This window comes from Rhodofomes roseus (assembly GCF_022264815.1).
Source record: "Rhodofomes roseus strain CIRM-BRFM 1785 chromosome Unknown C8Q71scaffold_29, whole genome shotgun sequence".
Lineage (NCBI taxonomy): Eukaryota > Fungi > Basidiomycota > Agaricomycetes > Polyporales > Fomitopsidaceae > Rhodofomes > Rhodofomes roseus.
Window position 1 is genome coordinate 301912 of NW_025952985.1, and position 27174 is coordinate 329085.

The following is a 27174-nucleotide window of genomic DNA, read 5'->3' on the forward strand; positions in this document are numbered from 1 at the left end:
TGACATCACCCACCGCTTTGCCTGCTGCCAGTGGCCTCGGGGCACTGTCGTCTCCACTCTCACACCTGCTCCGCGCATCGTTCCGACAGCGGGGCATGCATTGCATACAGTACGGACATACAGAAATCATCAAAGGCGGTGCATAGGACAGACATAGCAGTTTTCTACGATACACCCGCCGCCAGACGCCACCCACGCCCGCAGGGACCTCCGCCACAACGCCACTACCACCAGCTCATGCCGCATGCGCGTGCTTCTGCTTGCCCGACCGAAGCTTCCGGAGGTAGAACTACACACAGATCCCATCAGCACCAAACCCCAGAGCGCCCTAATAGGCAATCATGAACCACACGATGCACTCACCTCCAGTTCCTTGCCCTCGAGGACGTAGCCGTCCGCCCGCCCGGACTGGCCTGGCCTGCTGCTGATAGCCGCGTACAGCCGGCCAGCAGCAAACTGCGTCTCCAACAGGGGGTCAACCTTCGCGTCTGCACCCCGCCACGGGACACCGTCAGTCAAAATTTTGTGCTAGATTGGAGCACTGCTCACCCTTCTTGCGCTCCTCGTACTTGCGCTGCGCGTGGTTGGACACCTTTTTCTCCTCAGTCGTCTCCGTGGCGGCGTCCTTCTTCGCGCCCCGTTTCGTCACGGGTTGCGCGTACTAGAAAGTGACGTACAACGTGAGAGGCGCACATACGGCAAAGCCATGCTTGTACGTACGTGGGCCTCGTACCACTGGCGGAAGGGCGTCGCATCAATCTGGATGATAGCGTTCTGCACGAGCGTGTTTGTCCGGACAAGCTCGTTGTTCGAAGCGTTGTACACCTATTCATGAATCGCAATTAGTCCCTCGCAATCAACCCTTCCTCGGCTTAATGGCAGGCACTCCAGCCGGTCCGCCTCGGAACGCAGATAACGACACTCACGACACCGATAATCCTCGTCTTCCTCGTGACATGCTCAGAGCCCCATGCAAAGTTGCCAGAGTCGAGGCGGAGGGCACGGTACTTGAGGTTACCGCCGCGCACACGCACGGTGTGGATGCGCTTCGGGCCCAGCTTGGTCATCGCGGGCTGGCGGCCGAGCTCGAACTTTCTCTTCTTACGGTACGCCGGGCGTTGCGCACCCGACGCCGAGCGTTTGTGCCGCGAGCTACGCGAGATACCTGGTCGTCGTACCGCCGGTCAGATGGGAATGGCATTTGCGAAAATGTCGGCGGCGAGGCAAATGAGAGGTAGTTGAGACAAGCGAAGAGGGGCGACCGTCAGATGTGTCCTCCACAACGGCATAAACCAGACGAGCAGCACTTACCCATGGTGAATGTCTTGAGGCTTGAGGGTTGGGAGGTCGGGCGCTGCTTGCGGTAACTGTGGATGCGAGCGATTGCAGTTTCTCAAATAAGGTTTACACACATCAGTCGGAGTATGAAGCTCAGCCACAATCTAGCCACCCTCAGCCACCCGCGCGGAAGGCTTCGGCGATGCCTCGGTGACGCGAGGGTGGCTGACAACGCTAACTCTCTACTCAACTGTGCCCTTCATTGCGACGACGGTCTCCTTGGATCGATATAATGTCATAGCACTAGTCTTTCCATTTCTGCTGTTCTCTGCGTTCTGCATAGTCCTCCAATCGCTCTCTATTCGATCGGGCTTGCCAGGGAGCACCTCGAAAGCCTGAGGTCATTCCGGGGTCAGCCATGTGAAGGCGAGTCAAAGGTCTGTTACTATAAGTATGTAGAGGCTCTCGAGCTCTTTGGCTTGAATAGAGCTTATCACTCCCCGCATGAATCACGCTGCCCTCGCGTATTGCGCATGAACGCAGAAACGGCTCGGAGTGATCTGCACAAAGGCTGCCAACTGGTTTCGGCGGTCACAGCGTCCGGTCCCTTGGCCAACGTCTGTATACCCATCAGTCACAAACGTGGACTTCGACTAGAACAATGCGATGCGGACTGGTCTTCCGTTGACTGGTACGAGACAACCGTTGACTAGCAGTATCCAACTGAAGTCTGACTGCCATAATTCCCTCCGCATAGCCTCCGAACGGATGCTTGCATGAGTTCAGGCGATTTGTCCTCCTGACAATCATTAAAGTCGACTCCGCTTCACAACGTTGTGACGTATTATAGCATGCAATCTGCACACCTCCGTCTACGTTCGTCCTTCGTGTCACGACGACTATAAGGCGTCTCGTCCCCTTCTGGCTAGACAGGGTGTGCCTCGGCGCTGGCGCTGCGCCCGTCGCCCTAACCGTACGTACAACAGCATTTCTCGTGTCGTCACGAAAGCGCGGCACTTGCAGTGAGGTGGCCACAGTCTTTCCTTTGTCGCTGTCCAGAGTTGTCCTCTGCAAGCGCGGAAGGGTGTCGTCATTGCACAGCTGATCCGAAGCATGTTCTCCCGGAGATGCCTGGTGCGAGTCTGGAAGGCCAGATCTCGTTCCGTTTCATTGCTGGACCATTCGCAGGACACACGGTTGACTGCACGCTGCTTTGGGAGCGCACGACGCTTCGCGCGTAGGACGTGGCCGTTGCCCCTTGAGCGCTTGCAGCCTGGGGACTCCAGTCTGCCACTCCTCCGAGTGTACAGGGGATGCCCGATAGATCTACACAGGGCACCTGGATCACGATTGCGATCGTACGGGATCTCACGCGCGCACCATGCGACACGCAGGCACAGCGGTCGTATCAGGCCGCCCAGCGACGACACCGCGCCACGACACGTCCTCGTCCTCTCCCTCGTCTGCAGCATGGCAAGCTTCCTCAACCCCCTCGGCAACGCCAGCAGCCAGTCCGGATACAGCCGCCTCTCCCCCTCGCCCAGCGGCGAGAAGACGCCTCGCACAAGGGGCGTGTCCGCCATGGTACGTGCGTCCTCGAACCTTACCACTGCGACACTCGTGCCGGGAGCATGGTACACCGTCGAGCCCCATATACTCGCCTTCTCGGAGTGTTCGCTGTGTTTCCCTTATCTCAGTTGCGATGGTTGCGCTAACCACATCCTTCCGTATCCTACGGCACTTGCATCGCCGCAAACAGCACTTCAAGACCGCAACGACCGGTGTTGCGACGAAGAACATGCGAAATGAGCTGAACAGGCTCGTGAGCTCCATTTCCGACCCCAAGACCAAGAAGGTATGCCTATCCCGAGACTAGCGCATCCTCTGACACTGACGGCCGCCCGATGGCAGCTATTCGACACCGAAATGCAGTCGTTCTTCTATCTCTTCACTCGCTATCTGGCGGAGAAAGCGGAGAGCAAGGAGCTGTGAGTCGCGCCTGCTGCGATCGCGCTGAGGTGCTTAAGCCATCTCTACTCAGCGTCTGGGACAATATTAGGTCTCCCGGGGCGGACCAGATCGTGCCCTACGACCAGCTTCCGACGAACCCCGACCCGAAGAACATGAACAAGCTCGCGGTGCTCAAGGTCAATGGCGGCCTCGGCACGTCAATGGGCATGACGGGCGCCAAGTCCGCGCTCGAGGTCAAGGACGACATGACCTTCCTCGACCTGACCGTGCGCCAGATCGAGCACTTGAACACGGCAAACAAGGTCGACGTGCCGCTTATCCTCATGACCTCTTTCAACACGCACGAGGACACCCTGCGCATCATCAAGAAGTACGCGAACCAGCAGCTGCGCATCACGACCTTCAACCAGTCGCGCTACCCGCGCATCCTCAAGGAGGACTTGACCCCTGCACCCAAGAATGCAGAGGACGACAAGAGCAAGTGGTACCCGCCCGGCCACGGTGACCTGTACAACGCGCTCTACCAGAGTGGCGTCCTCGACCAGCTGCTGAGCGAGGGCAAGGAATACCTGTTCGTGTCGAACTCGGACAACCTCGGCGCTGTCGTGGACGAGACCATCCTGCAGCACATGATTGACTCCCAGTCTGAGTTCATCATGGAGGTGACGGACAAGACGAAGGCGGACGTCAAGGGTGGTACCCTCATTGACTACGAGGGTAACATCCAGCTGCTCGAGATCGCCCAAGTGCCCTCGGAGCACGTCGAAGACTTCAAGTCTGTGCGGAAGTTCAAGATCTTCAACACGAACAACCTCTGGATCAACCTGAAGGGTCCGTCCTCTCACTTCCTCTTCACGTTGTTTGTGCGTACTCATGATGCTTAACAGCGCTCAAGCGGATCATGGAGGGCGAGGGCATGGAGCTCGATATCATCGTCAATCCCAAGACGACCGACGACGGGCAAGCCGTCATCCAACTCGAGACCGCCGCAGGCGCAGCGATCAAGCACTTCCGGAACGGCCACGGCGTGAACGTCCCGCGGTCGCGCTTCCTGCCCGTCAAATCGTGCTCGGATCTGCTCCTCATCAAGAGCGACATCTACTCGCTCGAGCACGGGGAGCTCGTGCTGAACGAGAACCGCATGTTCTCGACGACGCCGGTGATCAAGCTGGGCGACCACTTCAAGAAGATCGCGCAGTTCCAGAAGCGGTTCAAGAAGATACCGAAGATCATCGAGCTTGACCATTTGACGGTCACTGGTGATGTGTACTTCGGGCGCAACGTCACCCTGCGCGGGACTGTAATCAGTGCGTGGTTCGCGGTGGCCTTTACCTATAACCATAGACTGACCGTCGCCTATAGTCGTTGCAAACGAGGGTCAACGCATCGACATCCCCGACGGTTGCGTACTTGAGAACCGTGCGTCTACAGTCATTGAGTTGTTCTTCGTATTGTTGATGATAGCTTCCGCCGTCTAGGATTGCTCTCCGGAAACTTGACGATGACCGTAAGTTGCCCATCTACTCTCGTTGTCCCCATTGCTGACCTTCTCGCAGGAGCTCTGAGCACCCTTGACAACGACGTGTCTCCTCCGACGACCCAACGAGATACCCAGTCCGGACAATCTTGCACGCTTCTCCACGGACATCCACTCACACACGCAGTACCATATATGAACGGGATATACGATTATGGAAGCTAGTCAGCTAATCTTGGCACACAGCTCGAACATACTAGACAGAAGTTCATCTTGGTTTAAGTACTTGTACAGGAGCGACACTGATACTCATCTGCAATTCACGGGACATGCCTTCGTTACTGGGCACGAGATGTTTTCGTTTGCTGTACGTTGAATGATAGGTCTGACCGGGTTATGGTCGTGTTCGTATCGCATCTGTTGTCGCAGATTCGACGTCGCCCTGCATGACGCGGTCACGTGGGACGCCTACGCGACATCCTCTGCTAGCTTATACGCCATTTTCATCTTCTGTACGGCTTTTTCACCTAAGCCTGGGGAAGCCACCTTTCAAATTGTGCCCGCGGGGTCTTATGCCTTCATCGCGGGCGCTGTCAGACATCGTCTTCAAGGCTACACCTGTGGAAGCGTTGGGATAGACTCGCGGCACAAAACACATGTAGTAGTCGCGGATGGCACGATCTAATTGCAATAACATAGTGTAGAATCTCGTGGGTGCATACCAACGAGGGTAGGTTCTCTACAACGACAGAGGATTGGAATACACGGACAGCGGAGAGACGGACAGCAAAACAGAGCGCTTTGTGATATAGGACAGCGGTACAATAACAGGAACAACAGACAGCAGAGACTCACAGAAAACAGAATCACAAAAGACTACATATAGTACAACCTACAGCGAGGTCACGGAAAGAGTTGACAGGACCTGTCAAAGCTTACTTGGGTGATGACTCGTTCAGTCATATGGAGAGATTATACATAGGACAAACTCACAGACACATCGAAAGACGTTGAAACTTGACTTCAAACCGTTCCGAGGTGCAGAGACGGTCTACCGACACTGGTAGTCGTCGACATCCCACATGCCGACCATTCCGTAGAACACGCCCTAATCATGTGGCATCAGTCAGTCGTGTACCAAGGACTGCAGCGGCAAAACGCGGCCACATACTCGATTATCGCAGTGCGTCGGGCCGTCGAAGTGGTGGCCATGAATATCGGTGGGAGTGGTTTCACACATGACCATCCAGTCTTCACCACCGTGGAGGTCCCACAAACGGGCCTCGAAGCGCTATGACGGAGGTCAACCGTGCCCTTGCAGAGTCAAAAGGGCTGCAAAGACAGTGACTTACATGCTTTCCGGAACCCTCGCCGATGCACCCCTGAAGTATGACAAATGCATGATCAACCCTCCGCATGGTCAACCTGATCTTTACGCGTCGCGAACCTTGTCGTACAAATTACCCCAGTACGGCTTGCATGAGGCCTCGCGCTCCTCTATGTCCCATCGACTCACGAGCATATCTCCCTCCTACGATATATGCCTTAGTAGCAAGCACGCGAGCAGGATTGCAGAAGTGGCTTACCGTGAAACATTCGTGCTGCGTGTTGACAATAGCGCCATTCACGATGATAGGCATATGCGCACAAGCCTCCTTCATGTCAGACACCAGGCGCGCCGTGTACTCCCGGGTCCCGTAGCGGACGCACTGGTGACTCTCCGGTGGGCTCCAAGACAAGCCCATGACGTTCCACTCGTGCATGCGGTGCTGGTCTGCCTCTTCCCTCCACTCCTTGTTGCGGCTCTTAGGCTCTCCCTCTCGCGTGCCCAACGCTCCTGCTCCTCCCTCCACTCCTGATTGTGCCTCTCCCTCTGACGCGTCCACCCTGCCTGCTCCTCCGCCCACTTCCGATTTGCCTCCGCATACTCCTGCATCGCACGCCTCCACCTCACCGTATTCTCGTCGTAGGCTATTCTCTCCCGCCTCCATTTATTCTTTTCCAACTCATGCAGTTTGCGCTCCTGGTCCCACTCTGCCTTAAGCGCGTCAAGCTCTACGGGGGTGGGCGGGTAGGCTGCGAGACGACGGTCGAGGTGATGGAACTGCATGCTGTAGCCGGCCGCAACGACCAGAGAGATAGAAGTCACAGCGATCATCAGGATACAGACCCAAGCGGGGGTCGTCCAGGCCTTGTTCAAGGCGGCCTTGTAGACATAGGGCTTGGAACTCGCTGTACTGGGCGTTGGTTGTGTTTGGTATCCGTATCGAGGGAGATCGGAATTGAGAGGCGAAGTCTCGTGAGGGACACTAAGTGACAAAACACAGATTGAGCCCAGCAAGCCGAACAGATCACAAAATGGGCGTACACGTTTGGGTAATACGGAAGCGTATTGTACGGCTTCCCGTGTCCGCTAGAAACAAGTGAACATATCACTCTTCGAATTGTCGAAGTGCTTACCGATTCGCCTCCTCGGCCAAGGTATATGGAGGAGGAGCTGAGCCCCTGGTTGAATCGGCCATGCTGCTGGTACTAACTTGAACCGAGCTCAGGCCGGCAATGCTGCCAGTACTGGTGCTAACGGAAGATCGGCGGGTGCGGTTAGTGCGCGGCTTTACTTAGAGGCTATATAACAGTCCACGGATATACGGTGCAAATACCCTGACTACGTACGACGTTATGCAGCCAGGAATTGCGTCGCCCACCGACCTACTCGTGGATGGTGAGAGATACGAACGACGTAGGAAAGCGCCGCTGAGTGCGAATAGCGATCTTGATTTGGCGCTGTAGATACGGTCACGACCCGGCCGCGCCGCACACAGCAGACACTTCAAGCTTCAAGCTTCAAGTTTCACCGCGCAACCTACTGCCATCCTCATGTAATAAATATAGATGAGAGCCATAGTACCGCTAAATCTCTCAGTCTCATCGGCCTCCTCGCATATCTTCGATGGCATCCAAAACCAAGGACCACATTCCTCTCCTTGAGTTGAATTCCGAGAACTCATGCTTGAGCCTGGGCATCTCCCTGGAGCGCCGAACTTCGAGGGCAGGGAACAGATGATTTGACATACGCGCTATTCCACGGATGTCCTTCGATCTAGCTGGGTCGTCGTGTCCGTTCACAGTGGTCCAGATATATCCAACTCTTACTACCTTCACATTGTTTGAGCGGCAGTGTGTGGCGTACCGTTCCTCGTCTTCAGGCTTCTCGTCGATGGTTGGCCAGACGGCGCAGGGAAGACTGATCTCTTCTAGTTCCGGACAAGCGTGCGCCAGGTCGACCATCGCCTGTAAACTCGGCTTCTCCGTCATGTAAGGTCCATTGGAACTCCCCAATTCGAAGACGCGCAGTGCTGGCCAGAGTTGTGCGAGCGTGCGCAGATCTGCGTCTGGTACAGAGGGGCTGTTACCTTGAATGTACATGGCGAATGTGTGGATGCTGCGTGCCGGTACAAAAGGCTGAAGGACGTCCATGAGGGCGAGACTGTGATCATTGGGATAGTCACCGTCGCAATGCAATCGAACCTCCTTCAGCGTACCGGCGCAGCGAATGCAGACGGGTTCGAGCACATCGCGTGCAATAGCGGAATAGTCAAAAAACCCCGAGATGGAGATGAGGCGGAGATGGGAAGGATGAATGGTTTGCATGATTTGAGCGATACTGAGTGTGCTCCCAGCGATGTGTAAGTTCTCCAAACGAGATACACTGCTCGGGACGGATGCACGTTGGCCGACGATCAGAGGGATCCTGGGGAGACGTAGGGTGTGGAGATGTGGAAGCGCGTCCAGAGACAGGAGGGACTCAATGGTGATTCTGCCGAACCTGCACTCCGAGAGATCCAAATTCTGGAGATTTGTGAACGCAGGTACAATCTGACTCAAATCCCACTCCAGGTCATCGTCAGAGACACACAGAGTGTCGAGGAGTGGAGAAGATGACTTGAAGTCGCGCAGAAGCCTCTCCATACGATGCGCTTCTCCGGGGGCGGCCGCCAAAATTAGGTAGTCGTCAGGAGTGTCAATAGTCTCGAGGCGGAGGTTGCAGGATAAGGAGCGTAAGGATGGCCCAGCTACCCATTTGATTGCCTCCCACATAAACGGGGAGGTTTGGCAGTCGAGTATCTTGAGCGCCGTTAGCAATGGGCCATAGAGCCCAGCATACTCGAGAGCAAAGAATATAGATGAATCAAGCCGTGGAAATCGATGGATATTGAGGGCGTGGACGAAGGCAGCGTGTTCTTGGAAACGAGCAACACTGCCTGGCGCGAATGGCGCATCGAATACCTGCGGTGATGACGTCCGAGAGTAGCTGTGTTTGAGCAGTTTCGAGGGGGAGCATGGTTGACTTGACTTACCCAAGAATAACCTTTATTACGCTCGGGAGGATCGCCCGACTCGTAGTGATCCGATTCAAGCCACTCCTCATCAGTCCGATCTAGGCGAAGGGGAGCGAGCAGAGACAGCAAGGGGTGCAACGACGGCAGACTTCTCCACACGGCCGGTACCGCGTAGTGCGAGAACGCCTTGCAGGTACGGGCAATTCGCGCGAAGTTTCTGCGTCGATCGTCCTCGTCCTTGAATTGCAACCAAGCATCCGATTTGAAGATCGCGTGAAGGATATCATCCATGCGCAAGGCTTTGTGAGCAATGCCGTTCATGTTCGGGTTAGAGATCGACAGATGGCCAGTTGATCCAGACTGATACTATGATACAGGAGGCCGAGTCGCTGACCCCGGGGAGAATGTGAGTGGCGATCAGCCAGTGACACTCAGCATGCCAAGATATCTCACTCACATAGTACACGCTATACGTTTGTGCACACGGTGAATTGCAGTGGATGTTACAGTTACGGTTGACTGCCAGTGGAAGCTGAATTGAACCTGGACTAGGCTCCTGACAGCGTGCTTGTATCGCGGTCACGTGCGGCCTGCTCGAATACCGGCGCGATCGCCTCCGCGACAGCAGTACACTAACACACTTTCTAACATTGAACACAGTCCCATCGAACTCCAGATGTCGGTGCAGGTTTTGTAGCGGTATACGAAGATTGCGGAGAACGATTCGATCGGGACGGGCCTGAGGTACTAAGGCTGCGATTCAAGCGATTCCGTTGCCTCCAAGGAGCACTGAGACCCGAAGAGAAGAGAATGGAAAGCAAGAAGACTTCTTGCGTACTCATCCGACATCCCGTGTACGTACCCATTATAAGAAGAAAAGGGTCTAATGTTGACCTTTCGATTGTTCGTCGTCCGCACTATGTTCGCCGTGGTCTATTCTGTATTCATTGAATGAGCCAGCACGTCATACATTTACTATAACCCGCCTCTCAACAGAACGCAACCCTAGAGGCCTGACGTCTTCGAAGACCTCCCCAGTAACGTCTAGAGCCTCCGCTTCCGCCGATTTACCATGAGTTCGAGCGCACTTGGAGCGCAGATCATTTAAGTTCGTTCCACCAACTCGACCCGGATCGCCCCGCGTCACAAGCCCAAATGCAGACCCACAGAGACATCCGCTCGCAGCCATGTCCCCAAGCATACCCAACCACAGGCGATCGCAGGGCGATCGGAGGATGGAGGGACAATCAGCTCGGACCGCGCGCGCAGCTCCCGATGTCTGTCAGTCAACTCTGCAGATCTGAACGCTCTGCTTAGCTTGAAGCAGAGATGCGGCAGTTAGTCGGGATCGTCCCTGGCCTCGCCATACGCGGACCACGGACGTAAAACACACGCGATCTGACAATGATAGGTGTCAGAGGCGGCGAGGTAGAAGATGTGAAGATGAGTCCCGAGCGTGTCCCATCATCTGTCCGAAAATGAGGAACGCGCTCGGACGACAGTCAGGATAGCAGGGCGGCCCGGAGGGTCATTGCAGATCTCGAAAAGGACTCACAACTGACTCGCACTTCGGACATGATTGGCACGCAGATCGCGGAGCAAAATAAGCCGTGTCATCCCGCAGCGCGATCCGCCAGTACACTCTCGTCACGATTTGCTCATGAACCAACGTTGTTCGGTGAGGGTCTGCGACTCACCCACGGGCGCCTAAGCGATCGTTCCTGGAGGAGCACTGGTCTCGGTGAGACGACTCGGACGTGTCCAGTGGTTTGATCCTGTCAACGCAGAACTGGACGTGGGGATGGGGGAAGAACCTGAGCCTGACAGACGGGTCTCGAGCACGTCAGCCTTCGAGCGTCGGTGTATTGTCGCCGTGACCGGTGCCTTGCGCCGTATGTTGTGGACTGTGATGGCCGAGGCACTCAGGGACGGTCTGTATCGCATTAGGAACGCTGCAGAAGGATTCATCGAATGTTACGGGAACCGACTGAATGGGTATCGGGGCGACCGACAGGGCGATTGGCTGCACGTACCGCATCCTGTTCAGTAGGGAGAATGGACAGGGCGAGGCACAAGACGTCGTAGCCACAACAATGGCGAAGCTGAGTTGTGTCAAACGCGGGGGTAGTGGGGCGATGGCGGGGTATACATCGGTGCACAGTGGTATGTGTAAGCGTACATGAAGCTTGCAGGATCGAAGAGTTTGGGATTCGGGAAGACGTACTTTCTTTGAGGTGAGGGTTATGCGTGGTGATAAGCTTCGTGCGATGGCGTCACCAGCAGCCGACAAGTGATGGTCGCGCTCGGTGTGGATCGAAGGGGTGAGCAGAATGGCCGCAAGCGGGAACGTGGTGGGGTACACTTACTGGGGGTGTCAGCGACGTGGCAGCCGGCGGAAGCATCAGTTACATTTGGCGATCCACATGGGACGCGAATAAACAACATGGATCACGGAGTGAGAACGGAGAGATGTCGCCGCACAGGCCGCGAGAAAAGCACAACGTCAGTGAAGAATTGAGAACACAGTGCGCAGCTATCAAGCTCACGCACGGAGACAGGGAACGGGAGCCGGGGCCACGCTGTCAGTCCGGTAGCGTGTTCGTTGGCCTGATAAGGGCGACGGGGAGAGGTGGCGGCGAGGATGATGGGGTCTAGAAGCACGCGGCTTGGCGAGGGGCGATATCACAGCGCAGACGCGTCGTGCGTGTGCGCGTGTGCGCCCATACATAGTACAAAAGCTGGAGAGCGCAACACCGCTGTTGCCCTGAGCAGAGGCCGCCGCCATGCACGCACGTTGCCAACAGCTCGAACAGTACCACGTCCCGGGCCCGGACTCGGAGGCGCGCGCGGGGCCGGGCCCGGCGACGGCGGCGTCCCGACGGAGGGCGTCGCTGTTATCGTCGCCGATCGCGCGGATGTCGCTGGCGGGGGACGCGGTGCTGACGGCGGCGGGGCCGGCGGGGGCTGCGGAGGTGCGGCGGCGACGGGGGGTGTTCGGCGGTGGCGGTGGCGGGGCGCGGCCGAGCGTGGTGCGGCGAAGAACGTGCCCTGTGCTGGGATCGATCTTCGAGCCCATCAGCGAGGAATCTGCAGCGACCGCGTCGCCCGCGCCATATCCGGGCGAGGACCTCGAGATATATAAACGTCATCACACGCCCCGTGCTCGCCCCAAGTCCCCCCACGTCCTCCCCGCCCCAGAGCTCATCTCCACCTCCACCACACGCCCCGTCCACATAAACCCCTCCGCGTGCGTCGCCCGTCCTTTCTCTCCTCTCCGCCGTCGTCCTCACCGTCCACAGCGCAGCAGCAGCCATGCCTTCCGACAGCCTCATGCCCAAGAGCGACTCCTTCAACGCCCGCATGCGCGGCAGCAGTCACATCGACTTCAAGACCGCCACCACCGGCGTCGCCGCCAAGGCCATGCGCAACGAGCTCAGCAACCTCGTCCGCTCCGTCAGCGACCCCGAAACCAAGCGCGCCTTCGACACCGAGATGCAGTCGTTCTTCTACCTCTTCACTCGTTATCTCTCCGAGCGGGCACGGAGCCAGGAGCTGTGAGTGTCCGCTCTTCCACCCTTCTCTACATCGCCGTCGCGTCTCGCTTCGGTCCCTGCTGCGCGGCTCCCATGTCCACTTCGTCCGTTCACGCATGGCTATCTCTGCATCGTTGAGCCGGGTGTATGCGATGGCATGCGCGATTAGACGCGTCCGCCAAGGGTGCTTCTAGCGCGTACTACCGTGCCAACCCCCGAGAATGGACTTCCACTGAGCGCACGGGGCAGCCCACGCGTCGCTGCGAGGATTCGGGGGTGCTTTCGTGGTCGCCGCGTCTGGTTGCCGAAGCTGGGGCGGACATGGACCACGTCCGGTGGCAGCACTCGTGCTGCTCTGGTCCGGGCGACGCACATCGGTCTGAGCATCGCTCGCCCGATTCATCCTTAACTTTGCTCGCCGTTGCTGGACACGCTACGTCATGTCTACTCGCGCTCCCGGCGCTTCGATCCGCATCACCGCCATATTGATCGCCCCCGATCACGGTGCGCGTCGGTACCGAGCAGATTAAGTAAAGACGTACAACTTGAATGGTGATTAACAGTCCAGTATTATCCTATGTTTGTGCGTCGTTCAGTGATGACAAAAACTGACGAGTACGTACAGTGTATGGGACAGGATCAAATCACCTTCGGATGACAAGGTCGTCCCTTACTCAAAGCTCCCTTCAGGCGATGTCGCCAACCTCAACAACCTCGCCGTCCTCAAGGTGAATGGTGGTCTCGGTACCTCCATGGGCATGACGGGTGCCAAGTCGGCGCTCGAGGTCAAGGACGACATGACCTTCCTCGATCTCACCGTGCGCCAAATTGAGCACCTCAACACGACCTACCGCGTGGACGTTCCGCTCATCCTCATGACCTCGTTCAACACACACGAGGACACGCTGCGCATCATCAAGAAGTACGCGAACCAGCAGCTGCGTATCACGACGTTCAACCAGAGCCGGTATCCGAGGATGTACAAGGAGACGCTCCTCCCGTGCCCCAAGTCAGCGGACGACGACAAGAAGCACTGGTACCCTCCAGGTCACGGTGACCTGTACAACGCGCTCTACCAGAGCGGCGTCCTTGACCAGCTACTGAGCGAGGGCAAGGAATACTTGTTCGTGTCGAACTCGGACAACCTGGGCGCTGTGTGAGTGTCCACTTCGTGTCACGAGTTTGTTGCGCAAGTATTGAATGGTGGTGGCGTAGCGTTGATGAAAAGATCCTCCAGCACATGATTGACTCACAATCGGAGTTCATCATGGAGGTGACAGACAAGACGAAGGCGGACGTCAAGGGTGGTACCCTCATCGACTACGAGGGCAGCATCCAGTTGCTCGAGGTCGCGCAGGTGCCGTCTGAACACGTCGAGGACTTCAAGTCTGTGCGGAAGTTCAAGATCTTCAACACGAACAACCTGTGGCTCAACCTGAAGGGTGCGTTCCTTCTACGTGTGACGTGCGAGCTTGAGTGCTGACGTTTGCACACAGCGGTGAAGCGCATCATGGAGAAGGGCGAGATGGAGCTCGAGATTATCGTCAATCCCAAGACGACCGACGACGGGCAGGCCGTCATCCAGCTCGAGACCGCCGCGGGTGCCGCGATCAAGCACTTCCAGAACGGCCACGGCGTGAACGTCCCGCGGTCGCGCTTCCTGCCCGTCAAGTCGTGCTCAGACCTGCTCCTGATCAAGAGCGACATCTACTCGCTGCAGCACGGACAGCTCGTAATCAACGAGAACCGGATGTTCGAGACGACGCCGGTTATCAAGCTGGGCGACCACTTCAAGAAGATCGCGCAGTTCCAAAAGCGGTTCAAGAAGATCCCGAAGATCATCGAGCTCGACCACTTGACGGTCACTGGTGATGTGTACTTCGGGCGCAACGTCACCCTGCGCGGTACTGTCATCATTGTGGCGAACGAGGGACAGAGTATTCACATTCCCGATGGGTGTGTGCTTGAAAACCGTGAGTCGCCGCGTTACTCCCTTGCCTGTTGTCCGGGCTGACATCTCGCGTCCATCAGGGTTGCTCTCCGGTAACCTCAACATGATTGAGCTATAAACGCCTCCCCTCGTCGCTTCCCCCTCACCGCAACGTGCATCTCAGTCTACAGTCAGTTACTACATAGTTATACTCACGGACATCGTCTTCCGGTTTTCTCTTTCTCCTGCGCCCCCGTATATCTAGACGAACGCGTGACGGGTCGGTCGGTCATGGACTGATGATTAGGTACTAGTCGAAAGACGAAGTGTGTAAATGATGAATGAATCTCACGAGATGATACCAGTCCAGTTCCTGTGCGTGGACGGGTGGTTGGATGTGCTAAAAGCCGTGTCGAGTCGGTCGAACTATGCTCAAATTATCCGGCGGCGTTGATAGGTGTTCCCGCGGACATCGCCCGTTATATTTACAACGTCCCGTTGGACGGTATCATATGTACCACGTATTCAACTGGTGCGAAGCCGCGATCAGGCTGCGAGTTCGACGCTACTGTTTCATCGCGCTGAAAAAGGAAGTTCACGTGATTCCGATGTTAATCGTTAGGACGGTCCTCCTTGGTACTGACTAGGACTTACTCAACTACTACTTGTCATTATAGTCAGCCACCGTACCGACGATGACCACTCGCATCGTAGCCCGTCGAGCTCTCAGGCTGCCACTACTTTCCGACGACATCATTCACGCCATCGTCGAGCAGATATGCATGCAAATCAAGGATGAAACTGATAAACGCAGAAGCCTAGTGCAACTCGCCTATACGTGTAAGACATTCTCGCGTCACGCACTGCCAGAGTTGTGGGCCCATTTACCGTCTCTGAGGCCTCTCCTTTCCCTCCTCGCCCCGCTTCGATCCACACGATTGAGATCGGTAGAGCCGGAAGATGAGCAGTATGATCTTTATATTGACGATGAGAGTTGCTCCTGGGTGAGAGTGTACTCATTCTATTGTCCCGAGCGAGATGCTGACAGGAAGTTGACATGCCTAGGTGTTTGATAGCGCGATAACACCCATAGGCACCTCGCGATTCAGAGAATACGCCGGTCGTGTTCGCGAACTCGATATCCGTCGGTATCCGCAATTTGAATCCTCTGTGTTCACCTGTATCGATGATGCTGGTCTGCATGGCCCGCTCCTCCCTGCGCTCCGGGTTCTGCTTTGTGAAACATCCCCGATCATGATGACTGCCGTAGAGGCAGTCTGTGGTCCGTCCTTACGCTCGTTCGCTGTCGTTCCCAGCGAAACTCCATCCATGCAATCGTCATCTGCAGAATCACGACGCGGGCTCGAAGCAAGGGATCCTGACTTGGATTCACTCCTCATCCGCTTCCAATCATCGTTGCCAGATCTTGAGGTGCTGAGACTAGGCGACGGTGCGCTCCAATGGGAGTGGCATTCCGTCCTAGCTCTGAGGGATCTCCGATCCCTAGACATCTCAAGTTGGCGCCTGCACACCTGCACCACAGATATCCTGCGGACTCTAGCTACCTTCCCCCGTCTGCACACCCTTCGGCTCCATGTACGCGCAGTTGTGGGGCGCCCTCTGCCTCATCCAGGAGGCTTCCAGAGTCTGGACTACCTGTCCGTACGCGGCAACGACAGCGACGTCAACTTGGCGTTGCGGACAATCGCCCCGCCTCGATTACGCGTACTCTCGTTAGCGGGACTCGGAGGCTTCGTCGCGGAACCAGTGCTCACTCGTGTGTGCCGCCGCTGCGCGAGCACGCTCGAGGAAATCCACATACTTGACGCCGAAGTAGAGGGTGTTACGCTCATTGACGTATTGGGGCCCCTTTTCCCCGCATACAACCTACGTGTCTTCGAGCTGGACGTGTCTCTGTCCAGGGTGCCTTTCACAGATGCGGATCTGTTGACGCTGGCAGCGCGATGGCCAGCCTTGCGTCGCCTCGACATCAAGTGTTCAAAGGGGAAACTATTGCCTACTCTGTGGGGCATCGCGGATTTCGCGGATGCCTGTCCTTTTCTTGAGGAGGTTCACATAGAATGCGTTGCGTGGCCATACATACATGGAAACGATGAGCACCGCCGCAAGAACAACTTGAAGCGCTTGGGACTTCGTCGACCGGACAACATCAAAGAGATCAGAAGGAGAAGTGATCTGATTCCTCGCACGGTGGCACGGGTTGTGAGCCGTCTGTTCCCTGCGTTGGACATTGAGTCTTCGAAGGAGATGATCGACGCCAATTCTTCAAAAGCTTGGGGGACATTCTGGGGGAAGGCTCTGGACGAGACTGCAAAAGTGCACAGGGCCCAACGAGTCCTTGATAGGCCTGCCTAATATCATGATTTGACGTAGTCTGAGCAATGATATGTACGGGTGTAGCTAGGCTGTACATACTTGTACCGTGTATTTGCACCAGATCCCGCTGCATCCCGGCCGCGCCATTGCACAGCTCGACTGAGAACACCTGTGAGCTCTGGATGGTACGATGTCTACGTTGACTAATGCGTACAACGATCCTAGACTAAGCACTTACCACTATCGGCCGCAAGAGAGCTGTACAATCCTCGATGCGAGTCAACACGCAGCATGACAACGTACATGAAGCCAACCTCATTCCACAGTAGTGTCACGTTTGCATCGGGAAAGTGTCCGTGACTACAACAAGCACATATAACAATACGCCCCAGGAGATACAATCGAAAGATACAACAGTCATAGATAGGGTCACGAAATCCACCAAGCAAGCCCGACAAATAACAAGAGCGGTATACACGCCACGTTCATTACATCCCTCACCGATCCACCCAACACACCGCGAAGACGCCTAGGACTCCCCCTCCTTGCCGACGGTCTGTAATCTCCGAGTTCCACATCGTCGCCATCGGCCGGCCGCGTGCTGAATGACAGCCGGAGCGTCACCCGCTGGCCGAAGAGCACGAACTCTAGGGACACCTGCAGGCACTGGCACCAGCGGGGAAGGGCCACCCAGTTGATGTACCGCCCGCGCGTGCGTACACGGTGGATGTTAGACGCGAGGAGCAACAGGACGCTTAATACAAAGAGCGGCAGGTAGACATTGAGGTAGATGCCCAGTTGGTCGGGGAGGAGGCAGGGGACGGTGGCGAGGGATGAGGTGAACTGCGAGGGAGGAGTGCCTTCTGAGAGGAGCTGGAAGCCCGGCTGGCGGATACCCATGGCTATGGAGAACGACTTCACGGTGATTTCTTCGACAGTGCCCGTGTCGGGGGAGCCGTCTGCATCGGAGGAGCCGTAGGTGTGAGTGTACTCGCAGTAGTCATGGTCGTCGCCACTGAGAAATGTCAGTGATCAATTGCGACCATGGAGCATCGAATCAACAGTATGCACCTGAAGACGAGCGACGGTCGGACGTGCTGCAACAAGAACTCAGTCGTGTGCGGTGCAAGGGTATTCTGATATCCGAAGCCCCTGCCCTGTCGGATCGTGCCCCGTTCGCGTAGCGGTCCACAAGGTGCCCCTTCAGGGCGCGCAAGCGGGATGTGTGTGAACAACACTCGTGGCTCTGTGCTCTCTCCTGATAATGTGGAGGTAAGTATCCCAGACGACGACTTGGTACGTACAGAGACACGCACGAGCAGCCAGAGACCGTATAAAAGCGATCACGCCGTTCGGGCTCACGTCTACCCACTGAGCATAGCTTCGTCCGCTCCGCATGCGCATGGCCTCTTCGGCGACAAGTCCGGGTGCGTCAATCAGCACGAAACTATGGTTGCCGAATTCAACGAGCTGGTTGAGCGGGCCGAAGTGGAACATAAAGCGCTCTACAGCCTGCTGAGAGAAGCGTGCTGAGGCCCCAATCCTATAGCACACATATGAGCTGTGTACACATCCAAGTGCATGTGTACGCACCCGACGTCGTGGTTGCCGGTGATATAGTATGTCGGCACTGGATGGTCGGTCCTAAATAGACGTTGCAGTCTTTGAAAGTACTTCTCGTAGCTAGACGAATAACACCAAGTTAGCGATATTCAGGACAGTTGACAGGACCAGGCAAGGGTATGCAAATTGAATGCGTGAAACACAATGGGATGGGAATGTAGAAACTGCTTGCCTGGGATCCGGTACATAGCATCTAAAATTGGCAGGACGTACTCGTCATCCGACTGGTCCATGCGACCATTGTCCATCATATCTCCAAGGAAGACCACCGCGTCCGGATCCAATGCAAGAGAAGCGCGCCAGCTCTTACGCATGTTGAGGTCAACGATGAGTTGGCTCAACCATACCAGCCATGGATTGCGCCCAGGATAGGAGTTGAAATCCAATAATTGAGGATCTGCAACGAGCATGACATGCTTGACCTTAGCAGGGTCATCCGAGCTATTGTATCCACCGCTGCGCCGCTGAGTATACGTAGGCATTCCTCACAAGATGTACAACAGGAAGCAGCGTACCTGGAGGGCAGCGTCCGGCCATCTGCACCTTCGAATATGTTGCTTGAATGTCCCAATCTCATTGTAACTGATCGCGGCAATCCAGAATGTACGGAGGATGTCGAGCAGAACACCATAAGGGTCCGACACTCCAAGCGGCCTGAGTCCACCGTGATACTTGTACACTAGCATGTTTCCGAGACTGTATTCTTCGAGCAGCGAGAGCTCGTCGTCCAAACTCAAGCCTTCTTTCTCAAATACTGAGAAGATATAGTCGCTAGGTCATGGATGTGTGACAAGTCATGAAAAGGGTAGTGAGTGGCAGGCAGCACAACGGGCGCGGTCGTGGACCTCTCTGAGTCTTTGAACCTTCGGGTAGGAACGGTCACGTGAACGTGATTTCCTCCGACTCGCCGCGTCACCGTCGTTTCGAGTTTCAATTTCAACCCCAACGTCTTCAACTTGCAAGGGCTCACTAGGCCTCACTCGTCGAGGCACGATGACCGCCCAGGGCATGAAGGTAAGTTAACTAAATTTCTTTTGTATTAGCCGAGACCATTGACAGTGCTGCGCAAGCACAGCCTGACGGTAGGTGACCTATGCACCACACCTGGTCCTGACATCACTACATAATAGACAACAACAACCCAATGATACGAGACTGCACAGGTGTCGGAGTCTCTAGCCAAAGAGGCGCAGATTGTAAACGAGAGTATCTATTAGTCAGTAACAACGTGCCAGTCTACACCGTCCGTGCGCACTGCAAAATACATTATTAGACCTAGTCGCTGTGTCAAGCTACGCTATGCAGAAGAACGGCGGACGCCTCGTCACGTCCCAGATGCCGCAGACGCGAAGCATCGTAGCCGTACTGGACCAGTGGACGGCGGCGCGAATGGTGTGATGCACGGGGACTGCAGCACCGTAAGGGTGGCCCGAGTATCTAGACCGCACCAGGATGCGGTGAGCCACCCTCTGGCTCAGACCGCCGAGGCGACTTTCTCGTCCTGAGCCAGAGGTCTGTCCAGCGTGCCCACGGTAATCTTGAAATCCTCCAGCTCGTGCTCATTCTCGTGCTCCTTCAACCCGCTTGCGTCCGATACGGTATCCCTCGTCCGCCGCGAGCTCGTGCGGCTCCGGCGGTCCTTGCGGGTGCGGGTGAACGGATCGACCGCGACCTGTGCGTGCTGCTCGATGGTCACGCCGACGCGGACAGGCTCGATTGGGCTGTTGAACTTCAAGCTTCGGCTGAATCGCGTATTTCGGGGCTGCAGGTAGGGGGAATGGTGAGTGCGGGGAAAAACTGGAAGGCTGAGTGGGCGTACCAATCGAGTGGCATGATCGAGGTCCGTGACGCCGTGCCATGCTTCACGCAGAGATGCCTGCGAGTTGATCAACTAGACTTCGGTGTTAGTAAGAGAGTGACGCCGCGTCAACCAGGGCCACCTACAGCCAGAACGGAGAATCTGCGAGGCATGTCTTGGTCAGTTTCGCCAACACACATAAGATAGTTGATAACGAACGTATACACACGTCCCAGAGGCTGGCGGTGCAATTGTGCCAATCAGTCGACGTTCGAGAATGAGCGGTCAATACGCACGATGCCGACAATCAAGACCCAGTACGTCTGGGCTGTGGCTTTCTGACACGGGCAAATATGAACTGAGACACTTCATAATGCAGCACATGGGCACGACCTACAAACACGATGATGTCGAGCAGCTACGATTGTGTTACATCAGCGCATGCCCGCGAGGGACAATGTATCTGCTACGCACCGCCATAAATGCATTCAGTAGAGGTGTTTCCACGCAGCAGACTATGAGCTGACTGATAGCACTGTCAGTTCCTGCCGAGTGAAATTAGTCTCTGGCATTCTGTCTCGGGGGCAGAAGTGAATCCATTACTTCTGAATCCGGACCGATGTTTGAGGAGGTAGTACAACAACAGGAGGCTGCGATGCAGTAAGGAGTGGGCGTTCAACTCTGACACGAAGGACAGGCACGGAGACCTACGCGTTTACAACATTCACAACGACGTTCAGCGCTAGGCCGATTTCGACCATAGTGATCTGCATTTGCGCCGACCACGTCCTGCAGCACACGTCAACGCGTCGATTGCGCCAGAGGGGATATGCACGCACGTCCAATTACTGAGCGCAATGGAGGCGTTGACGATTTCGACCATACTCGAGGCCAGCGAGCAGAGCGTGAGGAAACCGAACAGTAACCACGACTGACTGAATGTCTTCACGCGCCAGATGAAGTACTGTTGTACCGCCGTTGCAATTCTGTCGCGCACATGCACGAATCGCACATCAGTGAAGGCGGCGCACGGAGAGCGAGACGGACCTACATCCCCATCAGTATACCAAGCGACACGGTTGTCGGCCACGCCTGGCCGACCTGACCTGTGAGGGCTTCATAGTTGCCGAAGTTGGTCACAGAGATGTCCCAGAGGCTATAGATCTCTAGACACGCCTGGGCCGTATCCGCCATGAACACGGTCACCACTGTGATGCTAATAGCCGCGTCTGGTCAGCCGTCCATCCACTTGCAAGAATGCAGGAACCATGCGTACTATGTCCACAGCGACTGTTGCCTTCCATAGGTGATGAACCTCACGAACTGGCTGATGTTGACGCCATACAGGAACGTGCTGAACACGGTCCCCAAGAGTACCGGCGCGAAGAGATTACGGACCAGGTGCTCGGGAGAGCCCAGGTCCATGCCTGCGTTCCGAGTCTCGAAGACGCAGATGCGCGTCGGGAGACTTACCGTCGAATATGCTGTACACGGCTGCGGCGGGATGGTAGGGGGCAGGAAATTTGGGAGCGATGCCCGCACTCATCGCATTTGTTATATTGGACGAAGGGCGGGCACTAGCAGTCCGCTATGGAGACGGGATCGTGCCATCGTGCATACGGATCTGATGCACTGGGCGTATGAGTGGAAAACCCGGTGTCACGGCCTTGCAGCTAGCGACCCGGTCGCCCTTTACGATCTCGCTAGTCCCAAACGTGCTTGTGGAACATCGGTGTATCCCTGCTCGAGAACTTCGGAACTCTCGATCTAGATTCGATCGTCGGAAGTACAGGGACAGGAAAATATTCCCTCGTACCGACCAATGGAAAGAGGGCACCGTGAACGTAACTGCGTTACGACGGCTTTACGCAACGGAAACTAGCGTTACGCGCCCGATTCGCTTGACGTCTTACATCCGAATGGGGGTACAAAATCGCAGACACAAACTGCTAGCACTTGCAATGCGGCAGACACCGGACATGCTGTCTGATGCGGCGGCCCGAAGACGCCGGGATGGTCGAGACCGCACTTGCTTTTGGTGATCAAGCCCGTCCGGTTCGTCAAGAGCATCGCCATAAGCATTCAAATGGGCAACATGGAGCGTCATGATAGTGATAGCAATAGAGAGAAAACATGCAGTAGACCCATAGCCAGCCACGGCGCCTCTCCGATCCGCCTTACCGGTTGGACTTCGCAACACGCTCGAGCTCGTCCTTTTTCTGTAGATCGGCGCGAATGAGCAAGGAGAGTGCACGGAGGAATATAACCAGGCATTAAGACTGACCTTGATGGCATATGAGTTGGATGAGCCCTTCGCCGCGTTGATGAGCTCATCAGCCAAGCACTCCGCAACCGACTTGACGTTACGGAACGCGGACTCGCGCGTCTGTCATATAGAGCATGAGCATACATAAGTCGATCACGTTGCCAATAATACTTACGCCGGTGGTCAAGAGGGAAACCGCCTGGTTCACCCGGCGCAGGGGGGAGACATCGACGGCCTGACGCCGGACGGTACCCTGAGAACCGATACGCGTCGAGTCCTCACGGGGACCAGTGTTCACGATAGCGTCGACGAGGACCTGGATGGGGTTCTGGTCCGTAAGGAGATGGATGATCTCGAATGCGTGCGCGACGATCCGGACGGCAAGGAGCTTCTTGCCGCTGTTGCGGCCCTTCATCATCAGGCTGTCTCGGCCAGTTTGTATGTGCGTTGTGGTAGAAGGACCAGTGGTACACACCTGTCGACAAGACGCTCGACGATGGGCATCTGCGCCTTCTTGAACTGCTTCTTGGCGTAGCGGCCGGCGGTGTGGGGGAGGAACACAGCGTGGCGGATCTGGATGTAGTCCGTGAGGGAGATGTCCTTCACCTCAACACTGTCCAATACGATCGACGCCGACAGTCGTCAGCTGCTGCACGCAGAACATCGCCAGACACAAGCACGCACTCCTGGGTTTCCCATTTGCCGAAGAGCTTAACTTCGCCGTTAAGCTTGGAGAGATCCTTGGGGAGAGCTGATACCGCGGCCATTTTGATGTCGTGAGTCTTGAGGCGACCGCGAGGGAGTGTCGGGGATGGGACGTTCGACGACAAGCAAGTATGCCGCCTGCGCTTACCGGGTCTGTTTGATGTTGTTGTGGTCCGCCGCCACAGTGCAACAAGGTTTGGAGCGCCACCGGCGGTTGCCGAAGCAACTGTACAGTTTCGAGTCGCGCTTGTGGCTGTCGAACGCGTCTTACTCTGAACGTGTCCTACCGTGTCGTCTGCGCTGACTTTGTCATCTCTACAATGTACACCTCGTCCATGCAGCATTGCTGTGCAATAATGACTGCATGCATGTCGACCCGGTTGGTGCCATTGTGGCACTTCCGGTGTCAGTGCTTCATCTTTTGGATCTAGAACCCCTGTGCGACCAACGGCGATCGCTCTTCGCTACCCGCCTGCGCCTTGTTGATTATACACCGCAATTTTGCACCATGACTATGCTTGTTGCTCCCATGTCTTCGCGCTGTGACTGACTACGCTGGAATGCGTGGTAGGTGTGGCTGATATCTGCGGAGCTTCGCTGTACATGACATCGAAGAGGCACAGTCACAGACCGCTGGCCATGGATTAGGGAATGTCTGCCCAATCGGGAAGCTGGTAGGACGCAGAGACGCGTGGACGGCGCTGGAGAAGCTAAGGGTGACACAGCGGTGACATGCCGCGACGCCTCCGCGACACTCCGTCTGCCTTTGACCCGTCGATGCGCCTTCCAGAAGCCGTACTGTCCGCCCACTTATACGCGCAGGATCCATGTCTTTAAATGCTCGTCGTCCCCATCCCCATCCCCCCACATCGTCCCCGACGCGTGCAAACATGTCCAACCGCGTCGACCGCGTCGTCTTCGTCGAGACCTCGATGTCTATGGTGCAGCTCCGCAACACGTACGCGCAGTGCGGTCACATGTGAGTTCCTGTCTGCATCCTTTAAAAAAACGCACCATGCTGAGGCGCATGTACCCACTCAGACTGTCCATTTCGCCTTGGGACGCCCGCACCGACCGCATGCACCTCACCTGTTTTGTCGAATTTGCAGAGGAGACCGCAGTCAAGCGTGCCCGCGCCCTCCAGCCTCCGGGCACAAAGTTGCACATCGTCTCGTTCTCTCCTCAGCTCTCTGCACACTTTCTCTCCATTGCCGAGCCGACGTCGATTATGCCTTCACCCTCTTCGTCCATGACAGATCCGCGAGTCCCGGAGGTCAAACAGGAGCCGCGGGACAGCCCTCGTTCGTGGGCCTTGAAGCGAGTGACCGAGGACGACATTGCGTCGTCGCCCGAGTCCACTCCCAGAAAGAAACAGCGTCGGGCTGAGAAGAGCTTGGGCGCCAAACCATCAACTTCGCGATTGAACGATGGTGATCCGCGCAACGTCCGCGCTGCTGACCCTCGAACGCCTAGAGCGACGGCAAAGCTGCCTTTTCCCTCGTCAGTCAGCCGTCAACCGAGCGGGAAAGAGAATGATGCGCACGCTCAGGTGGGCCAAGCGCACACTACTTCTTCCCCAAAGCGCATGTTGCCTCTTCCCCGGAAGAAACCACCTGGCGTATTGTCGACCCCCGCTGCGATGCCGACCCCACGTCGAGACGCTCCTACTGGTCCCCGCACTCCTGTTCCCGGGTTGGTGGCCGAGGTTGAGAACAAGATGGGCAACACTTCTAATGCAAGTGGTCTCAATAACCCCGCTGTGTCGTCCATGATCACCTTGACATACAACGACCGGCCGGTGACATGCGACCTGCGCAAACTGGAAGAGGATCCGCGAAAAATAATTGCTGTATTGAAGGTTACCGCGAGCTGCTCTCTGGAACGCGACAAATGGATGGTCGTCGCAGCACAATATCGCGTGAAACGAAATTTTGAGGCCGCCATCGCTGTCCTTGAGGCGATGATCGCAGGTACGTCTGAAGTTCTCATTCTATGCGGACAAAGCCTACTCACTATGGACGTCACTCCCAGTGATGACCAGTCCGCCCGTCTCGCTCGCGAAAACCGACCTCAAGCCAGCCTTCCTCATGCTCTCGAGCTGTCATCGCGACCTTGCTGCCCTGGGCGGAGCTGGTTCGGATATCGCTGTCCACCGGGCCACGGAATGTTTGCAACAGGTGTATGGCGTGGACATCCCTCGCGCACAGGTGACGTCCGAGTTCGCGGAGGCGAGGGCGCGCTCGTGTATGGATCTGCCTGGGATGCTTTCGTCTGGTGATGACCCTGGGGATGCGAGGGCGCGCGAATACCTTGCGGACGCTGGGAACCTGCCAGCAGCACCGTCAGCTCAGGAGCAATCTCCTAGCAAACAGAAGGCAAACGGGGACTCTATGGCATTCAGACAGTGCCACACCGTCGACGACGAGCACAGCGGTGTAATTGTCCCGAATCATACCGCGCACGGCGACACAGGTCCCGGTGCCCAACGTATTGAACCAGAGCAGGGACGCTCGCGGGCCAACTCGCAGTCTCACTTGCGGCAGCACTCGGAGCGCGACGAGCACGGACACCTCCAAATACTCGAGCGGGAGACTCAGGCCCTGAAGGACCGCGCCTCCGAGATGTCCACGACACTCATGAACGTGCGCACCGCGAAGCGCAAGCTCGAGGACGAGCTCGTCGCGGAGCACGCTGCGCGCCGGCGGGCCGAGCGCGACGCCGTGCAGGCGGACACACAGCTGGCCCGCGGGCGTGACGAGCTCGCGCGGGCACGGGAGGACGTCGCGCGGCTGACCGCCGAGCTGGGCCGCGCACGACGGGGAGAGGAAAGCGCCCTAGAGCAAGCTGCGGCGGAAGTGGAGAGCCGGCGGAAGGCGGTGAGGAGGGCGGAGGAGATAGAGGGCGAGCTAGGCAGGCTGAGGGAGGAGCTGGGTCGCGCCAGGAGGGAGGCGGAGGAGGGCAAGGAGGAGGGGAGGAGGGCGAGGGAGGTATGTGCGAGGCTGGGGGTGGCATTTGCGAGGGCGGGCAGGGGCGAGGTGCCTCTCGGGTATGGGCTCGGGCTGGGGTTGGACGGTGATGGTCCAGGCGGGGCGGGCAGTTTGAGGCGGGGTCCGTGCGGGGAGCGTGCGCCGACGCCTGCGCACGAGAGGGGCTTCGTGGAAGATGGGAGGAGCAGGAGTGTGTCGGCGTCGGGGCGACGATGGGGTCCGACGCCTGTCATCGAGAACGAGCGTCGGTGAGCATATCACTCTATTCGGCGTGTCTTCGTCCGCCACATTCGCATCATTTGTTGGCCCTGGGACGGTCTGCCTTTTCGGTTCGCTTTGTCGTGACTATGTGTGTATCCAGTATCCGCTCCAAGCACGGACATCGAGGGACTTTGCACGCATGTAACTTAGATTCAACTCGTTGTAGCTCAAGGTTCTGTGTCCTGTAGCACGCTTTCGTATCGAATAACTCACAGCTTTACAGTATTCGACATGGTCTTCACGTGGTCATCATCGCGTGTCAAATGTGCGAGTGACAAAGTCTCAGGCTCCTCCCATCTGGTCAGACGAGTTAGGGCCCTCTATCGATAGTTCATTACAATGTTAACTTGGTTGAAGTGTCGGTCCTACTGAGTACCACTTCCAGAATCCAAACCACTTCCCGCCACATTGTTTCTTCTCCCGCACCTTCCCCGCACCCTCCCCGCACCGGCCATCTCCACCCATTTAAGACTCCGTGAGTTTACGTAACACAAAGCATGTCATGTGAGTTTGGAACTTGTACGGTACCGGTACAAAACACGCTTCGGCGATACTTGGCACTGCAACGCCTAGCCACACGGGGGCCCTACAGGGCCCTACCTCCCGAAGAGGGATGGGAAGGAACCTGACGAATAATGGTCTCTCCCAGATCGCGAAGAATTCCTCAT

General features: G+C 56.6%; 10 protein-coding genes across 10 annotated transcripts; 4 read left to right on the plus strand and 6 right to left on the minus strand.

Moving 5' to 3' along the window:
- Positions 1–77: 77 nt before the first annotated feature.
- C8Q71DRAFT_784690 (40S ribosomal protein S8) lies at positions 78–1372 on the minus strand. Its single transcript, XM_047925041.1, has 6 exons — positions 1312–1372; positions 927–1165; positions 721–825; positions 550–661; positions 364–488; positions 78–289 (listed from the first exon to the last, which is right to left on the minus strand). Exons 1-6 carry the CDS (start codon positions 1313–1315, stop codon positions 236–238), a joined length of 639 nt encoding a protein of 212 aa, XP_047774073.1. The 5' UTR covers positions 1316–1372; the 3' UTR covers positions 78–235.
- Positions 1373–2748: 1376 nt separating this feature from the next.
- C8Q71DRAFT_862259 (UTP-glucose-1-phosphate uridylyltransferase) lies at positions 2749–4814 on the plus strand (the record flags this gene model as incomplete). The annotated part of the gene is made up of 8 exons (XM_047928010.1): positions 2749–2862; positions 3038–3133; positions 3190–3266; positions 3320–4080; positions 4137–4556; positions 4612–4668; positions 4728–4756; positions 4806–4814. The coding sequence occupies 8 exons, from the start codon at positions 2749–2751 to the stop codon at positions 4812–4814; spliced, it is 1563 nt and encodes a 520-aa protein (XP_047774074.1).
- Positions 4815–5571: 757 nt separating this feature from the next.
- C8Q71DRAFT_323236 (uncharacterized protein) lies at positions 5572–7001 on the minus strand. Its single transcript, XM_047917813.1, has 6 exons — positions 6313–7001; positions 6174–6257; positions 6079–6108; positions 5898–6017; positions 5720–5834; positions 5572–5660 (listed from the first exon to the last, which is right to left on the minus strand). The coding sequence occupies exons 1-5, from the start codon at positions 6715–6717 to the stop codon at positions 5778–5780; spliced, it is 696 nt and encodes a 231-aa protein (XP_047774075.1). The 5' UTR covers positions 6718–7001; the 3' UTR covers positions 5572–5660; positions 5720–5777.
- Positions 7002–7510: 509 nt separating this feature from the next.
- On the minus strand, positions 7511–9707 carry C8Q71DRAFT_784702 (uncharacterized protein). The gene is made up of 3 exons (XM_047925042.1): positions 9524–9707; positions 9085–9455; positions 7511–9013 (listed from the first exon to the last, which is right to left on the minus strand). Exons 2-3 carry the CDS (start codon positions 9385–9387, stop codon positions 7652–7654), a joined length of 1665 nt encoding a protein of 554 aa, XP_047774076.1. The 5' UTR covers positions 9388–9455; positions 9524–9707; the 3' UTR covers positions 7511–7651.
- A 2325-nt stretch (positions 9708–12032) lies between these two features.
- On the plus strand, positions 12033–14990 carry C8Q71DRAFT_784713 (UTP-glucose-1-phosphate uridylyltransferase). Its single transcript, XM_047925043.1, has 6 exons — positions 12033–12313; positions 12366–12620; positions 13225–13755; positions 13815–14041; positions 14096–14572; positions 14631–14990. The coding sequence occupies exons 2-6, from the start codon at positions 12379–12381 to the stop codon at positions 14666–14668; spliced, it is 1515 nt and encodes a 504-aa protein (XP_047774077.1). The 5' UTR covers positions 12033–12313; positions 12366–12378; the 3' UTR covers positions 14669–14990.
- A 192-nt stretch (positions 14991–15182) lies between these two features.
- On the plus strand, positions 15183–16998 carry C8Q71DRAFT_323383 (uncharacterized protein). Its single transcript, XM_047917815.1, has 2 exons — positions 15183–15533; positions 15595–16998. The coding sequence occupies exons 1-2, from the start codon at positions 15225–15227 to the stop codon at positions 16903–16905; spliced, it is 1620 nt and encodes a 539-aa protein (XP_047774078.1). The 5' UTR covers positions 15183–15224; the 3' UTR covers positions 16906–16998.
- Positions 16999–17192: 194 nt separating this feature from the next.
- Positions 17193–19387, minus strand: C8Q71DRAFT_323355 (Metallo-dependent phosphatase). Its single transcript, XM_047917814.1, has 6 exons — positions 19005–19387; positions 18703–18953; positions 18460–18549; positions 18183–18409; positions 17938–18124; positions 17193–17881 (listed from the first exon to the last, which is right to left on the minus strand). Exons 1-6 carry the CDS (start codon positions 19173–19175, stop codon positions 17296–17298), a joined length of 1512 nt encoding a protein of 503 aa, XP_047774079.1. The 5' UTR covers positions 19176–19387; the 3' UTR covers positions 17193–17295.
- Positions 19388–19747: 360 nt separating this feature from the next.
- Positions 19748–21819, minus strand: C8Q71DRAFT_323390 (uncharacterized protein). The gene is made up of 12 exons (XM_047917816.1): positions 21564–21819; positions 21339–21503; positions 21127–21273; positions 20999–21076; positions 20891–20937; positions 20762–20832; positions 20685–20705; positions 20584–20625; positions 20507–20526; positions 20434–20449; positions 20309–20380; positions 19748–20251 (listed from the first exon to the last, which is right to left on the minus strand). The coding sequence occupies exons 1-12, from the start codon at positions 21710–21712 to the stop codon at positions 19964–19966; spliced, it is 1116 nt and encodes a 371-aa protein (XP_047774080.1). The 5' UTR covers positions 21713–21819; the 3' UTR covers positions 19748–19963.
- A 297-nt stretch (positions 21820–22116) lies between these two features.
- C8Q71DRAFT_784726 (40S ribosomal protein S5-1) lies at positions 22117–23412 on the minus strand. Its single transcript, XM_047925044.1, has 5 exons — positions 23238–23412; positions 23029–23166; positions 22729–22975; positions 22572–22673; positions 22117–22506 (listed from the first exon to the last, which is right to left on the minus strand). The coding sequence occupies exons 1-5, from the start codon at positions 23318–23320 to the stop codon at positions 22465–22467; spliced, it is 612 nt and encodes a 203-aa protein (XP_047774081.1). The 5' UTR covers positions 23321–23412; the 3' UTR covers positions 22117–22464.
- Positions 23413–23915: 503 nt separating this feature from the next.
- On the plus strand, positions 23916–26827 carry C8Q71DRAFT_883871 (uncharacterized protein). The gene is made up of 3 exons (XM_047928523.1): positions 23916–24237; positions 24300–25228; positions 25290–26827. Exons 1-3 carry the CDS (start codon positions 24086–24088, stop codon positions 26495–26497), a joined length of 2289 nt encoding a protein of 762 aa, XP_047774082.1. The 5' UTR covers positions 23916–24085; the 3' UTR covers positions 26498–26827.
- The last annotated feature ends 347 nt before the right edge of the window (positions 26828–27174 follow it).

Coding starts and splice junctions, on each gene's coding strand:
- C8Q71DRAFT_784690 (XM_047925041.1), bottom strand. Junction 826..926: donor AGACGAGGATTATCGGTGTC/GTGAGTGTCGTT, acceptor ATTCATGAATAG/GTGTACAACGCTTCGAACAA. Junction 290..363: donor TCGAGGGCAAGGAACTGGAG/GTGAGTGCATCG, acceptor ATCTGTGTGTAG/TTCTACCTCCGGAAGCTTCG.
- C8Q71DRAFT_323236 (XM_047917813.1), bottom strand. CDS start 6,717: ATGGAGGCGGGAGAGAATAGCCTACGACGAGAATACGGTGAGGTGGAG. Junction 6,018..6,078: donor GCGAGGGTTCCGGAAAGCAT/GTAAGTCACTGT, acceptor CCTCCGTCATAG/CGCTTCGAGGCCCGTTTGTG. Junction 5,835..5,897: donor CGACGCACTGCGATAATCGA/GTATGTGGCCGC, acceptor CCACATGATTAG/GGCGTGTTCTACGGAATGGT.
- C8Q71DRAFT_784702 (XM_047925042.1), bottom strand. CDS start 9,387: ATGAACGGCATTGCTCACAAAGCCTTGCGCATGGATGATATCCTTCAC. Junction 9,014..9,084: donor GTAATAAAGGTTATTCTTGG/GTAAGTCAAGTC, acceptor TCATCACCGCAG/GTATTCGATGCGCCATTCGC.
- C8Q71DRAFT_784713 (XM_047925043.1), top strand. CDS start 12,379: ATGCCTTCCGACAGCCTCATGCCCAAGAGCGACTCCTTCAACGCCCGC. Junction 14,042..14,095: donor CCTGTGGCTCAACCTGAAGG/GTGCGTTCCTTC, acceptor GTTTGCACACAG/CGGTGAAGCGCATCATGGAG. Junction 14,573..14,630: donor TGGGTGTGTGCTTGAAAACC/GTGAGTCGCCGC, acceptor CGCGTCCATCAG/GGTTGCTCTCCGGTAACCTC.
- C8Q71DRAFT_323383 (XM_047917815.1), top strand. CDS start 15,225: ATGACCACTCGCATCGTAGCCCGTCGAGCTCTCAGGCTGCCACTACTT. Junction 15,534..15,594: donor ACGATGAGAGTTGCTCCTGG/GTGAGAGTGTAC, acceptor TGACATGCCTAG/GTGTTTGATAGCGCGATAAC.
- C8Q71DRAFT_323355 (XM_047917814.1), bottom strand. CDS start 19,175: ATGCTAGTGTACAAGTATCACGGTGGACTCAGGCCGCTTGGAGTGTCG. Junction 18,410..18,459: donor ACCGGCAACCACGACGTCGG/GTGCGTACACAT, acceptor TGTGTGCTATAG/GATTGGGGCCTCAGCACGCT. Junction 17,882..17,937: donor CGACCGTCGCTCGTCTTCAG/GTGCATACTGTT, acceptor GACATTTCTCAG/TGGCGACGACCATGACTACT.
- C8Q71DRAFT_323390 (XM_047917816.1), bottom strand. CDS start 21,712: ATGGACCTGGGCTCTCCCGAGCACCTGGTCCGTAATCTCTTCGCGCCG. Junction 21,274..21,338: donor CTTGGTATACTGATGGGGAT/GTAGGTCCGTCT, acceptor TGTGCGCGACAG/AATTGCAACGGCGGTACAAC. Junction 20,706..20,761: donor TACTGAATGCATTTATGGCG/GTGCGTAGCAGA, acceptor ACACAATCGTAG/CTGCTCGACATCATCGTGTT.
- C8Q71DRAFT_784726 (XM_047925044.1), bottom strand. CDS start 23,320: ATGGCCGCGGTATCAGCTCTCCCCAAGGATCTCTCCAAGCTTAACGGC. Junction 22,674..22,728: donor TTTCCCTCTTGACCACCGGC/GTAAGTATTATT, acceptor TCTATATGACAG/ACGCGCGAGTCCGCGTTCCG. Junction 22,507..22,571: donor CCAACTCATATGCCATCAAG/GTCAGTCTTAAT, acceptor GCCGATCTACAG/AAAAAGGACGAGCTCGAGCG.
- C8Q71DRAFT_883871 (XM_047928523.1), top strand. CDS start 24,086: ATGTCTTTAAATGCTCGTCGTCCCCATCCCCATCCCCCCACATCGTCC. Junction 24,238..24,299: donor TACGCGCAGTGCGGTCACAT/GTGAGTTCCTGT, acceptor GTACCCACTCAG/ACTGTCCATTTCGCCTTGGG. Junction 25,229..25,289: donor CCTTGAGGCGATGATCGCAG/GTACGTCTGAAG, acceptor CGTCACTCCCAG/TGATGACCAGTCCGCCCGTC.